This window comes from Thunnus thynnus, chromosome 3 (assembly GCF_963924715.1).
Source record: "Thunnus thynnus chromosome 3, fThuThy2.1, whole genome shotgun sequence".
Taxonomy (NCBI): Eukaryota; Metazoa; Chordata; class Actinopteri; order Scombriformes; family Scombridae; genus Thunnus; species Thunnus thynnus.
In genome coordinates, this window is record NC_089519.1 from 14,884,009 (window position 1) to 14,897,901 (window position 13,893).

General features: G+C 42.0%; 1 protein-coding gene across 5 annotated transcripts in view; it reads left to right on the top strand.

Moving 5' to 3' along the window:
• LOC137179592 (E3 ubiquitin-protein ligase DTX4-like) overlaps positions 1 to 13,893 on the top strand; it is a 32,802-nt gene that overhangs the window by 9,982 nt on the left and 8,927 nt on the right. For all 5 annotated transcript variants that reach the window (XM_067584397.1, XM_067584398.1, XM_067584399.1 and 2 more), the window contains 2 exons: positions 4,631 to 4,845; positions 5,007 to 5,905. In XM_067584397.1, coding sequence (XP_067440498.1) covers positions 4,631 to 4,845; positions 5,007 to 5,905 — 1,114 coding nt within the window. The remainder of the gene's footprint in view (positions 1 to 4,630; positions 4,846 to 5,006; positions 5,906 to 13,893) is intronic.

A 13,893-nucleotide genomic window follows, 5' to 3' on the forward strand; every position in this document is an offset into this window, starting at 1 on the left:
GTGAGGAGAATTTTGTTACTCCTCTAAAGGGCGGATCCAAACTCTCAAAGGCACGAGGTCATAAAAAGTTTTGGTTTGCATTTGTGGATGATTTAAGTGAGTCAGATGGGCAGGGAAAGCCCTAGATAATTGTGTGTGTGTGCATGCATGTGTGTGTGTGTGTGTGTGTGTGGAGGAGAAGCCTGTTAAGAGTCTCTGCCTCTCCCTACACTGCCATCACCGCTATAACTGTGATAACAGTCCTTTATTAGACTTGACGCTGCCCTGGTCGTCGCTTTGTTCTTTAAGTTCAGCAGCCTCAGAGACAGACATCTCTTTCTCTAATGTTAAAGTATTGTATTAGAAGCTCACTAAGCTCCACTGACTAGACATTTTCTTTAGATATAGTCCAAAGGAAATATGCCAAAAAATCATACCCAAGTACTAAAAATGCTATATCGATTTCAGCTTAATTGACTTTGATTAAAGGGAATCATTTTTTCCAAAGAAAACACATGTTCTTCATATCATCATTTAATGGAAAATTCAGATGTTTCAAAAATAGAGAGATCTAAGAACACTATTCTAAATGCCTGATAGTCATATAAAATGCTGAACTTGGTGGACCTATAGACACAGCAGGCTAGTGGAAAAGGTTAAGGTCCACCTACACGAGACTAGTTAGTGCTTCAAAACCACATGCAGTAATTTAAAACGCCATGATTGTGCTCAAACACCTGTGTGAGTTGGGTTAATTATACAGCATCTGAAATTTGCAACACTGTAGACTAGAACTGAACAAAGAAAAAGAAGAAGTGCTTGCCGGCTTATTCCTTAAGCTGAATTTTCCCACAGAGTTGCTGATATTCATAGTTTCAAGAGAAGTGAGAGAACCCTCTAACTGTGCATGAAGTGTGACCCGACCCTAACATGTGCTCGCCTGCTGGTCAGTCTGCAGCCGTGTGTGGGTATGTGTGTGTGTGTGTGTGTGTGTGTGTGTGTGTGTGTGTGTGTGTGTGTGTGTGTGTGTGTGTGTGTTGTGTGTGTGTGTGTGCTCAGGGAGGGGTCAGTCAGTGGTAGAGAGAACAATAAAGACCAGATGGCCAAGTCTCTTTCTCCACCTGCTTCAGGCCTCTTTGTCCTCTCTCCCTCTCATACATTTCACACACTTCACTTTCTATCACTGATTTTCCTCAATAGTCACACATATTTCACATTTACTTCTACCTTAAGTTTAGCTCTTTACCCTCCAGATAGATGTTGTACAGTCAATTCAGCTCAAGTGTGTATTTTCTTGGTTTTATTAAATGACTTACAATTATGTCCTTTTCACTGTATTAAAACCCTTCTGTCACACATGCACACTAACAAACACACACAGTCTGACCAGTGCATAAACCTCATAGTGGCCACACCCAGACATGTTGCACTTGATTCCAACTGTGACTTACATGTGAAAGAAGTAGCAGGCTGTGTGCTGATCCTTCTCTGACAGATGAGAAATTTAGAAGGGGTGTGGTACTGTGAGAGAGCAGCAGGATTCAGGCTTTTTTCTGTATTGCCGTCTGTCTGTGTGTGTTACACAAAAACACACATTCCTACAGCTGTAATCATCAGAGCCAATAACGCCTCCTCTTATCTGATAGGTATTGGGTAATTTGTAGACACGAGGCATGCTTTAGCATACCTACATTCATATAAACACAGTTACAAAAACACACACACACCCCGTCCTCTGCCTAAAAGTCTAAATGTGACTTACTATCTCTTTTCTAAGAGATAGTAAGTACTTCTCTTACTATCTCTTTTCTAAGAGATAGTAAGTTTAACATGTACGATTTGTAGACAGAGGCTAATGAAGAAAGCTTGGCTACGCTTGCTTCTAGCTAGCTACATTAGCTAACATGTTGGGTATCCTCACAAGCCTTCTCATGTCCCAGTTTACCTATTTTTCCTCAAGTTATTACCATACATTTTTGTAATATTCTTGTTTTGTGAAATTATGACTAAATAACACACTAACTGTATGACCAGAACTCTAACGGGAGCTAATAATTTAGCTTAATGAGCTAACTAGCTTGCAAACTGCCTTGAGGTAGCCTTTTACCTTCTGTGTGTTAAAATGAAAAAGAACTGGCTAGGTATAGTCATATCATAAATAAATCTTCTTAACTGCCTTAATTTGCTACTGTAATCATTAGATAGTTGTTTTCCAAGCATGCATTTAAAACTGAAAGCTTTTGCTTGTTTGTTTGCTAAATGTATGCTAACTGTGCTGGCTAACACAGCCACATGTCAGTCACAGTGGTGTCTTGGGGGGACAGGATGAAAGTATATTGGCAGCCTAACTTATTATCGTCATTCTTCATAACATTAACCAACAAGTCCAGATAATACACATACTCTCACATGCTCATACACATACTCAAAGCATCAAAAGCTGACACCAGGTGTTTACACCATGTTCAGAGATTAAGTTAGGTTGTCCTTGTCGTGATAAGACCTTGGCCTGATTGAGGAAGTCCAGCACGGAGCACAGATTTAACTACACACAAAATACACAGACACTATTTGACAGTTATTCTCGATGCCTAACTCCCTTTCCCACAATGACTCTTTCTGTATTCAGACACGCACAAAGAAAATATCCCTTCAGGGATCAATAAAGCTGCATATTATTTCTTGTATTATTAGCACAGTGGAGAGGTTATGAAAGAGCACCTATGTGGTTTTGTCCTCTTAGAGTGGACACCTTTATTTATATTACCTTTATTTTAAGCCCATCAGGTTAACTAATTCTCTGATCATAAAAAAAACAACACAAAAGTCACAACAAGATTTAAATCAATATGTTGCTATGTCTGAATATCACAGCAGCTTCTGATGAAGCAGCTTTGGTTGTGTCCCGATTATAGTGGAATTAATTCATTTTGAAGAATCAAGTTTTTATGCCAGTGTGAAAAGATAAGACACACTCTGCATGCTGTTTCATTGTGGTTTAAACAAAACTTGAAGAAGTAAAATGATCACTGATTTCAGACAAATTATGCCATGTATGTGGAGCTGCCTCAGTCCCAGCACCACTAGGATCAGCAGCCTCTCCTGCCTGATAGACAAACAGCAGTGTGGCTTGGCCTCAGTCTGCTGTTTGTCTTAAAGTGAATGAAGATAGAAATGAGATAGAAATTACATTTCACATGGTAATCAGCGGGTCAAGTGTTCCTGCCAAGCTGGATTCATTCAAGAGGATTCAGCACAGGGTGTGAGAGGAGGAGGAGGAGGAGGGGTCATATACTTTCACAAACACTGCTTTTCGTCTTGTCTTGTATATCTGTATGTAGCTGTAACACATCCTCTGTCCCTCAAAGACATCTATTGGCATGTGAGGATCTTATTTTTAGATATCCCTGCAGTTATAACATCTCCAAATGAGTCACTGTACAACTATAGACACAACAAACACTACAGGGGGTGATATCTCAGTTTGATTATTCACTCTCAGTCTGTCTCTCACTCTCTCTCCATCCAGTCCAAACAAATGCAGCCCCCGTCCATTGAACCCCTTTCTTTTGATGTCTGTGTACCCATACCACTCTGCCAATATCACCTCTTTGTACTGCTCTCTCTCTCTCTCTCTCACACACACACACACACACACATATATATCCCTTTCTCCCCTCGTCCTGGCATTGACTGAATAGCTCGTTACCCCTAGAGACAGAGGTAGTTTCTGGTTGGTTGGTTTGGGGACCCTCCTTCCATTCCTCTGTCCCGCTGGGAGACAGAGAGACATTGTTATGTTCTGGTTATTTATTTGTAGTTTTGATTATACGTTCAGTTGTGCTTTTTAGCAGCGCTTTTATCAGTAAAATAAGGAATTGAAACTGAAAACACAGGCTTATGAGAGTATCAGTTTGACTTAAATGGTAAAGTGGGTGAAGTGTAGAGTATTGAACTCACCACCCTGCAGGTCACAGCATCACAAAGCTGCCATCCCTCAATCTTATCACTATTTTGATATGTTTACCTTCTTATGCATCATGGCTGTGTGACCATTAGTTGTTGCATAAGCAAATTGTAAAGTGCATTGTCTCAGTCTATTTATTTATAGGTAAAGGAAATGCAATATTGACTGTTAATGATGGAGCATTGCCTCACTCAAGCAAGGAGATGTTAATTGTTGAACAAGATGAGTGTTATTCATTTACTTTCTTGGTCAGACAGTGTGGTGATTTTAGCTGGTGTGCATGTGGTCACAGCCTGGCTGAGTGTGATGTCATTAAGTTTGTCCAGAGCCTCTGGCTTATACAAGATGTAGCTGACCAGACTATTATTAATAGTATTTAGGTTTCTCCTTTTCTGTTGGTTCTGTATTTCTAGGTTTTATTAGCATTATCTTTTCAAACTTTTTTAGTTTTGGTTTGGTTTTGGTTGTTACTTTTTTTGCTGTGACACATTGTTGAAGATCTTACTAAGCTATACATTAGTACAACATCCCTATTTTAATGGCTTTGCTTTGCTTCTACAACTTTGTGTCTTTTATTTGGTTTATTGGTTTATTAGCTGATGCTATTTGTTAACTATTGAAGAAACTTATCAGGACAAAGAAAATCACTAACGCACACTTTTTCTACTCCTCTTTCTTTTTCAGGAACCATCCGTCCAGTGCGGAGGAGTTTTTATGACCCAGCCTCGGCCCCGGGGCAGGGTTGGCAGTGGGAGTGGGAAAACGATGCGGGTTCATGGACGCCCTATGACATGGAGGTGGCCATTGCCATCGAGAGCGCCCACAGCCGCCAGCAGCCCTGCCTCGACCTCACACCGCTCGGCTTCTGCTACCTCATTGATTATCAGAACATGACACAGGTGTGTTTGGATACTTATGTTCTTTAGACTTCAGTTTGAAACATCTAACATCTAAGAACGCGTAAAATAATGTAAAATAGATGACATAATGCCTTCAAAGTTTTCCTAAATGTCCCCAGTGGTCAGAAGTGTCATGGACTGCTTTCTCTGTCATCCTGCAGGTGAACAAACAGAGCCAGAGGTGTCGGAGGATCCAGAGGCGTGCTGACATGGCACACCCTCTAGTGTCGGGGCCTCTCCCCTTTCAGAAGGGAGGAGGAGGTGTAGGAGGAGGGGGAGGGCTAACAGGAGCCCTGCTGGGTGTTGGGGTATCAGGGGCCAGCATGGGTATTGGAAGCTCTGTTTACCCCAATGGGGGCTCAACAGCTACTGGACTGGGCCAGCCTTGTTCCTGCCAGCAATGCATGCTGGTCCTTAGTGTGAAAACAAATACAGGAGGAGCAGGGGGAGGGATACAGACTTTAGGTAGACGTTCACTAACCATGCAGCGACCCAAGAACTCAGCACCCATGGTCCCCAAACCCCTGAGTCCATCTAAATCAGCCACTCTGGGACGAGGACAGCAGCAGAACTCCAACTCCAACTCCAACTACTACCAGACGCTGCCGCACGGCCTGGCCATCTCCAGAAACACCGCCTCCCCGAGAAGGAACGCCCAGCTCTTCGCTCAGTCGCTGGCCGCCCTCACCGCAGGCACCTCCTCTCTGGGTATCTCCTCGTCTTCCAACAGGCCGCCTCCCCCATCCCTCCCGCCCCCTCAGCCCCCATCATCCAACCCGAACCTGAACCCTCCGTCCCTTCCGGCTAAGCACTCCTCCTCATCCTCAGCCAACGAATCAGTGCCAACCGCCACATTAATTACCCCTGCCAGCAACGTGACCACGCCCCCTTCTCCCGTGCCATCTCCATCGCCGTTGGTGATGAAGCCGCAGCGCACGCCATCGACCGCGGCGACAGTGTGCCATGCCCCGTTGCCACAGAGATCAAGCTTAGCCGGGCTGAGCAGACCAGCACTACAGAGGATTGCCATGGCCCAGTCCAGAGCACTCATAGCCTCAGGGTGAGTGAAGCAAACACACACACACACACACACAGGAGCTTCGTAAAAGGCTTTTTATAGTTATTTACATGGTCTGAGAAGGATGATGGTGATGATGGTACACTCTAGAGCTGTGGTCACCATGTCACCATGATTTCATCTTTACTGCAACAAACATCACAAAGCTGCAATATCAGAAAAGCAAGATTCATAAAGCTCCTGCTCTGTTCTGCTATTTTAAATTCAGAATAGTCAGTAACAGTTGGTCTTAATCTAAATCAGCCAATTTTTGCATACTGGATTGGTTAAATGTCATTATTATGCTATTATTTGGTAACGTTTTATTGGCATATTTTCATTACAATATCCAAATTTAATCTCATACCGCATACTTTCCCATAGCATGCCATCCTATTCACAAGCATTTATTAGTCTGCACAGGCATGCACTGAGAAACGCTCTTGACAAACGCACATCAACACATTGACATTTGCACACTTGCATGTACACACACGAAAAACACTCTCACAAGTATGCATGCCTGAACATGCAACGCTAAATATGTACACACAAAACTCACATGCATACGTACGACCCTCTTTAAGTCCCATCAGTTGGTGTCATGCTCGTCGGTTTGAGAGGTGTGACTCTTCAGTTTCATCTTCATTCTTACTGAAAAATTCTCTAGTTAGTTGGAAGTTGTTGTTCCGGTTGTATTTTGGGGTTTCAGACCTGTTTAACATTAAAATGCTAATTTCTTTCATTAGATATTGGATGTGTTGAGCAATATGCACTAAACTAGCTGCTTAAATATCACAAAAATCATGATTATTTTGCTCAATATTGAGATAATATTTAACACTATTACTCATTGACTTTGTAAACATTATGCATTATTGAACTGTAAAGTGACAGTGGATTTCCCTAAACTTTAAATATAATTCAACTGAAAAATAAATAAAATTTGATGAATCGCCCAGCCCTACACTTAACAGAGGTGAAATGTGAAACGAGTGAAGTGGGTTTTCTGTAGTGAGTCCACATCACTCATGAGAACAGATAGATTAAAAGGCAGATGACGGCAATGTAAGATTCTAAGACAGATAAGATTCAGCAGTACCTGACTTACCAGCAGGCAGTGAACTCTGGTGACCATAAAATGTGAAACACTTATTCAAATACACGTTAAGTAACAATGTAAATAAATGAGAATACAAAGAATCTTCATGAAAAATGGAAGCAAGTCCAAACTTTGCTTTATAAAAATATCAACCTGACCTTGTAACTGTTTACTTGGATTCCTGTGGACAATTTGTCTTTGTCCTTGTGTGTGTGTGTGAGTGTGTGTGTGTGTGTGTGTGTGTGAGTGTGCCATCGGTGTGCGTCAAAAGTCAGCAGAGCCTTCTGTGTGTTGAACATCTGTGAAGTGGCATCTGTAGAGCAGAGGAGGAGGGAGGGAGGGATTGTGGGAGAGGACGGGTTAGCAAGTGTGAAGGCCACAGGTCAGCAGTACCTCCCTCTTGAAAGCTATTTTATGCATATAGCGGTATGTGCGGTGCAAAGGTCTGAGCAGAGGGAGCGGCGCTCTGCAAGGGGTCCACTCTGGTTTCCACATAACACACAAATCACACCATCACACAGACACAATCAAAAATACATTTGAAATTTATCGCAAACCCTGCAGGTGCACCTATAAAAACCTATAAATACAGCACTGAAACCACAAGATGTGTCACCATGAGTTCAGTTTCACTCTGTTGTTTTTTTGTGCGTGTTTGTGCATACTTTCACACCCTCCCTTCCTCTACATATCTGTTAGAGTGAGTGTCTCACGATGGGAGAATGCTTTAAAGCTGTCATGATTAGTAGATTAATTGATAAATCAATTAGTTGATTGACAGAAAATGAATCGCCAACTATTTTGAAAATATTATCTCGTTCCAGCTTTTGAAATGAGAATATTTTCTGGTTTCTTTTGTCCTCTATGATAGTAAACAAGATTAATCGAAAAAATAATCAACAGATTAATAAATAATGAAAATAACAATTAGAATAAACCCTGGAATGCTCATAGTGAGACACCAAAACAACTGTGTGAAACTCTGGTGCCTTGAGCTTCAGGTATACTTCTACGTTAAGGGGTTAACTGGCCAGCGTACTTTGTCAGAAGTGCTGGTCGGACAGTCGAATAGCTTCAGAAACCTCCGGTCTTCACGTTTCTGACATCAGATAAGGGGGGCCTGTGTAGGACCATTTCTGAAACTTTCTGAAGTCGACCATCTGACATTCACAATCACTTCACATCATGATCGGCCAGCTGTACAGAGGTCAGAAAGGAGCCAGGCTATGGAGATACCACTTGGGGAAGGCAAGATTGTATCTTCTACAAGTGTCTGATATGGGTAGAAATAGTAAGTGAAGACAAAATGAAGCAAGCACATACAAAAACAAATTCAATCAGATGAATGTTTGACTAAGATAAGCTATTTGTTTCATCTGAAGTACCCTGCCAGCCTAACTCACTCTCCCCGACCATTCTCCTCTCAGCGTCCTCCAGCTCTTTCCCCAAGTACCCTTAAACTCCTCGCTCCTCTTCTAATCATTCTCTGGGCCATGACCTCATCCTCTCCTTCCCCTTCCCATCTCTTTTATCTTTTTTTCCCCTGACTTTCCTCTGTGCTGGGACTTTCCAACTACCTGCTGCCTTGCTGCAAAAATATCCATATTAACAAGCCATTTATGACATCTTGCTATTGTCCTTTTTCTTCTAATTTCAGCTGATTCCATGTTAGTGGGTCAGTTTGTATTCAGTTGGAGTTTGAATGAGGTTGACTTGAAAGCTTTTAAAATGATCTGGCTTATTTGCACTTGTTTCTTGTTTCAATCTGCTTCACATTTATAGCATGGAGGGGAAAGTGTTGCTCATTTACCCACACAGGCTGATTTTAATCAGCTTCCAGTCACAGCTTATCTTCAAGCAGATTATTCAGTATTGCAACCGGAAAGAAAAGCTAGATTTCAGAGTGTCATTTTCAAAACCTTCCATGTTGTCATACAACAGTGATTAAAGCTGTTACATAAAAAGCTTTTCCAGGTGTGTGTTTCGCTTGTGAAAAAGCCTTCTGCTGCACAGGAAGTGATGCATTTTCACTTTCAGTTTAGCCCCAGAGACCAAAAAATGGGATTTTTGCAGATAATCACTTTCCAACTGAAAGCAAGGTCAGATGGTTTTGAGATGTAGATTTTTTTGTAGCGCCCCCCCCCCCCCCCCCACCACCACCCTCGGCCCTGTCCCTTGTTCCCTGCCCCCTCCCTTCCTTCCCTGGCTCCTCTCCTCCCTCCTCTCCTGTCGCGTCTCAGCAGTCTGGGCCCCTCAGACCCTCATTGTTGGTCTCCACAGTAACCTTTGTTGGATTACCCAAGCCTGGGCCACATTAGCAGCACAATGCCGAGCCTCTGCTAGTTTTCTCTTCTTTCTACTCTCTTCTCTATCCCCCTCTTTCACCTCTTTCCCGTTTCTCTGCTTTCCTCCTCTGTATTTCTGTCTTTCTTAGTCTCCAGCAGTTCCCTCTGTTCTCTTCACTCTTGTTCTGGCTCATTTTATCAGCCTGTTTTAGATGAAACTCTCCCCTCAAAGCATTTATTGCTATGGATGTATTCTTTTAGGGTGGGGGTCATTTGGTGGAATGCTCCCTCAGATAGATGGCTGTGCTGCGCTTTGAGCATATTCATTATGGGGTCATATTTTGGGTGGGGGGCGAGGTAGACAATGGTACTGGTCCAGTCAGCATTGTCGCTACCCCCAGACAATGACAATTGTGAGGAGGGGAGGGGTATATATGTATGTAGATATGTATTTAAACATATATTTATTTACATGTATGTGTGTGTGTGTGTGTGTGTGTGCTTCATGTGTTTTTGTTACCTCTTGGGGACCATTTCTGGTATAAACAGTGTTTTAATAGTCCTCATGGGGATCAAAAGTTAAGGTAGGGGTAAGGTGTGAATTAGTTATGGTTAAGGTTAGGGATTGGGTTAGGCTGTCCACAATGAATGGAAGTTAATGCAATGTCCTAATAAGGATAGCTGTGCAGACTTGTGTGTGTGTGTGTGTGTGTGTGTGTGTGTGTGTGTGTGTGTGTGTGTGTGTGTGTGTGTAGACAGTCTCAGACTCAGACAGTGCCTGAGACAAGGGCTGATGGGAATGGGGTGGGGGGTACAAGACAAAGAAACGAGTCAGCAAACTGTCAAAGATTGATCACACAGTGGTGCAAGAAATCAGGCCAGAGAGAGAGAGAGGTGACACACACACTCACACACACACACACATACACATACACACACTCATACACAGTGATGGCTGGCTGTGAAGGCATTTGACAAATGCGCACACACACACACACACACATTGTCCTTCTTTCTCACACACAGTAAAAGTAAATATTGATGATCCTAACAGGAGATGCAGTGAGGAATGTGTGCTCTCTCTCTGTCTGCAGTTGGGGATTATGGGAACAAGACAAAAGCAATGAATGAGTGGGAGAAAAGACTGGTGTGTCGTGGGGAAGGGGGGGCGCACAGACAGCGTACTGAGGAAAAGTAAATTGAGCAGGAGGGGGTGAGAGAAAGAGAGGAATCCATAAAGTCAGGCTTTATTTGGAGGACAGATAAGAAAAGCAGAGCAGAAATGGAGAGCGAGAACTCAGATGTGTCGGCACCTGCTTAGTGCAACAACAGGTCGCACACTACAGCTCTCTGGAATCTCATTTTAATTTCGGTGGCCCATAGGGGGGGCTGTGAACACAGACTGGGGAAAATCTTATCTGTTGTTTTTTCACACATTCAGGGAAAACATGCAGAATGAAACCTCGGATAAAACTGTTTTCCTTGAATGTTTGAGAAGAATGAAGAAAGTACACACATATCAGTCTTGACACATGCCTTGACAAATTTGACAAACAGTTCCCAGAGTGACTGCGTCTCCTGTCTGGTGTCTTTGCTTTGTGTCGCAGGGTAGCTGATAAATGAAGACTCGCGGCTCTGAGATTTTATTCACACATTCAAGTTTTTATACTTGTTCTGATTTGTTTCAGGTGTTAATGTGAAAGAATTTGAAAAAACCTGCACACTGTGAAACACTTGTACTCACTTTATTTACAACATTTGGGTCCCCCGACCTTCATGAGGTAAAATCCATCAATTTAAAGCTGGAGTGTGGGACTTTTGTGTCCTCCTGCTGGCAGTTAGAGTAATTACAAAAACACTGTGGAAGCATGCTTACGTCAGCCTCCGCCGCAGCCTACTCCATTGCTACTGTTGCAGCTGTAAAATGGAGGATAAATTATTTTGAGCGTCGCACAACCCCCGCAAAATGACTTGTTTCACTATCAGAATTTGATCCATTCAGCCTGATAACATTTGTAAAGTCTAGAAGAGCCGCAGGATTGAATTATTTTATCCCCATTCAAGTTAGCAGAGAGCTAACCGGAAGTTAGCCGGCTAGACCGGCGGAAGTCAGTAGTGCACATGCTCTGCCCATAAAGCAGTAGTTTGCATTCATCCGCCTAGTACAGGAATGTCAAACCTGACACCAGATGAAAAACTCTGGTATACTGTGAAATACAGAGAGATTTATCTGGCATTGATAGGCTTAATCAGCATTGTGTGAACTCGTTTTGCAAGGGTTTGAATATAACGGACAATGGTTTATGTGTAAAGGTTCTGTACCGCAGGTTTAATGACCCGTGAGGGAGAATGTAGTGTGCCCAATGTCTTTGTCAGTCACGTAAAATGCAGCTCTCTCTCACACTGAACCACACAACACCCATAAATTAGCTGCAATTCAGTAGGTCAGCTACCTAATCTTAGCATTAGTCATTGCCAGAGTGACTAGAGCTAGACAGACAAGGAGCCTGGGTCTGCTGTGATTCACGCTGTTGCTGTAATCACAGTATTGGCAGGGATACCGACACATCTCCAATCACCAGCTTTAACCTGTAGGCCCACAGGTCACCCTGGACAATGGCGTTTTTAACACTTAAATGAATATAAATGAGGGAAATACTGAAATTATATACATGCATCTGTTTATGAATTCTATAGCGGTTACCAGTTTAAAATGTTTATTGCATATTACAAATAAATATATCAAAATATGATTACATAAAACCTTATAGATGTATAAAATATAGGCTAAAACCAAAAATCCACTAGCTTTTAAAATCCCGTATTTGAGATACAATATGACACAGTGAAAATGAATGCCCTTGTAAAACCCAACTCACCATTAGGCATGGGACGATATGAAAATTTCATGTCATGATTATCCTGGCCAAAATAATTGTGCTTAATGATCCAGATAATCATCGAAATATGCTTAAAACTCTTAAAACGGCATTAAAACATACTGAAATCACTTTAACTTACATTTTGTTAAAAAAAAGAAATTATATTGCATCATAGGATTTTTTTGTTAACATCCTTTTTAGTGAAAAACAAACAAGAACAGATTCAGATTCTTGCCAACGACCAGCAGGTAATCACAATGAGAGAAAAAAATCCATTAATAAACAGAATCTACCTACCGACCTGATATCCAAACATTCACACTCTGAGCTTTCAGCCATGCTGACGAATGACTTAAAAGATGCAAGCTCCCCCTTGTGGCAAATGGCAATTTTAAATAAATCAGGAAATAAATTAGAAATTTGAAATAATCAGGAAATAAATAATGGTTGTTTGCACGGTGTATGCAGATTTGAAACAATTCTTTATCTCAATACAACAGAAAAACAAAGTGGCTGTGTGACAAGTCAGATCATGTCGTTTTTAAATTCTTTCAGGTTTATATTAATAATAGAGAATGGAAGTTTGGGAAAACATGCAAGTTACCCTCAAGAAGCAACGACGGAGAACAGACAGCTAGACCGAACAATAGCCTGCACTCGTCTGGTGTCTGAAACTCACTGCTGATCTGTCTGATTCCTCTCAGCCAGCCTGTCTGTCTGCATGTATTTCCATCCCTGACTGTGTGATAATGTTTGATGAGTTTCCTTCAAGTCACTTGTGATGGTTAAATTTGCTTCCCAAGATGCCAAAATATATACTTACATCATTTCATAGCTAATATTTCTGAACATCCACTGCCACTTTTGAAGCTGCTTCTATTGAACATTTGTTGATCCAGTCCTACCAAACCAGAGATCATTTATTCAACTAATGCATGTCTTTCTCTGTTTATTCTTAATTGACAAAATAAAATCCCAGCTTGCATTGAAAATTTAGTTTGATTAGTCCACAACACCAAAACCTGACTACCACTTCATGTCACATCAAATTTTTTTCACTAAAGCAGGAGAGGAAGTCTTCTAAAGTGTGTTGGAAACACTGCGTGTGTGTGTAAAAGAAAGTGTATAAGACTGTGGGTGCAGCTTTGTGCGTGTGTGACAATATGTGTGTGAGAATGTGTGGGAGTGTGTTATTGTCTGGTGTCTAAATCAGCCCAGCTGATGTCCGTCTGGACCCGGGGGAATAGGAGGAGCAGAGGGGACGGAGGGATGGAGGGAGTGTGTGTGAGACAAAGTGGAGGGAGTGTGTGATCTGGTGGGAAGAAGGCGGAGGGTAGGAGGGTGGGTTTGGGGTTGCGGGGGGTCAAGAGACTTGAGTCCCATTCAGGCACCTCCCCCTCCCCCCCCAGGCAGGGACGGGATCTTCCTTCCTTTAAAGATCTCAGGCTTTTTTTTTCTTCTTTACTACTCTCATTTCCATCAGAGCTCCCTGACTTCCTGCTTCTCCCCTCATACTTCCTCCTTTTTTTGGTCATGTTACCAAATGTGACATATACTAATATATATGTAAATATATGGCTATGTAAATAGGTAAATAATTAGTTAAATAACATAATGTTACATAATATTTCATACTGAGGAAGTAAAATATTGTCCTCTCTATTACAGAGTTCAAAGTGAGAGATGCTGCTGTTTTCTTTCATTGATATCCTAAATGTTCTT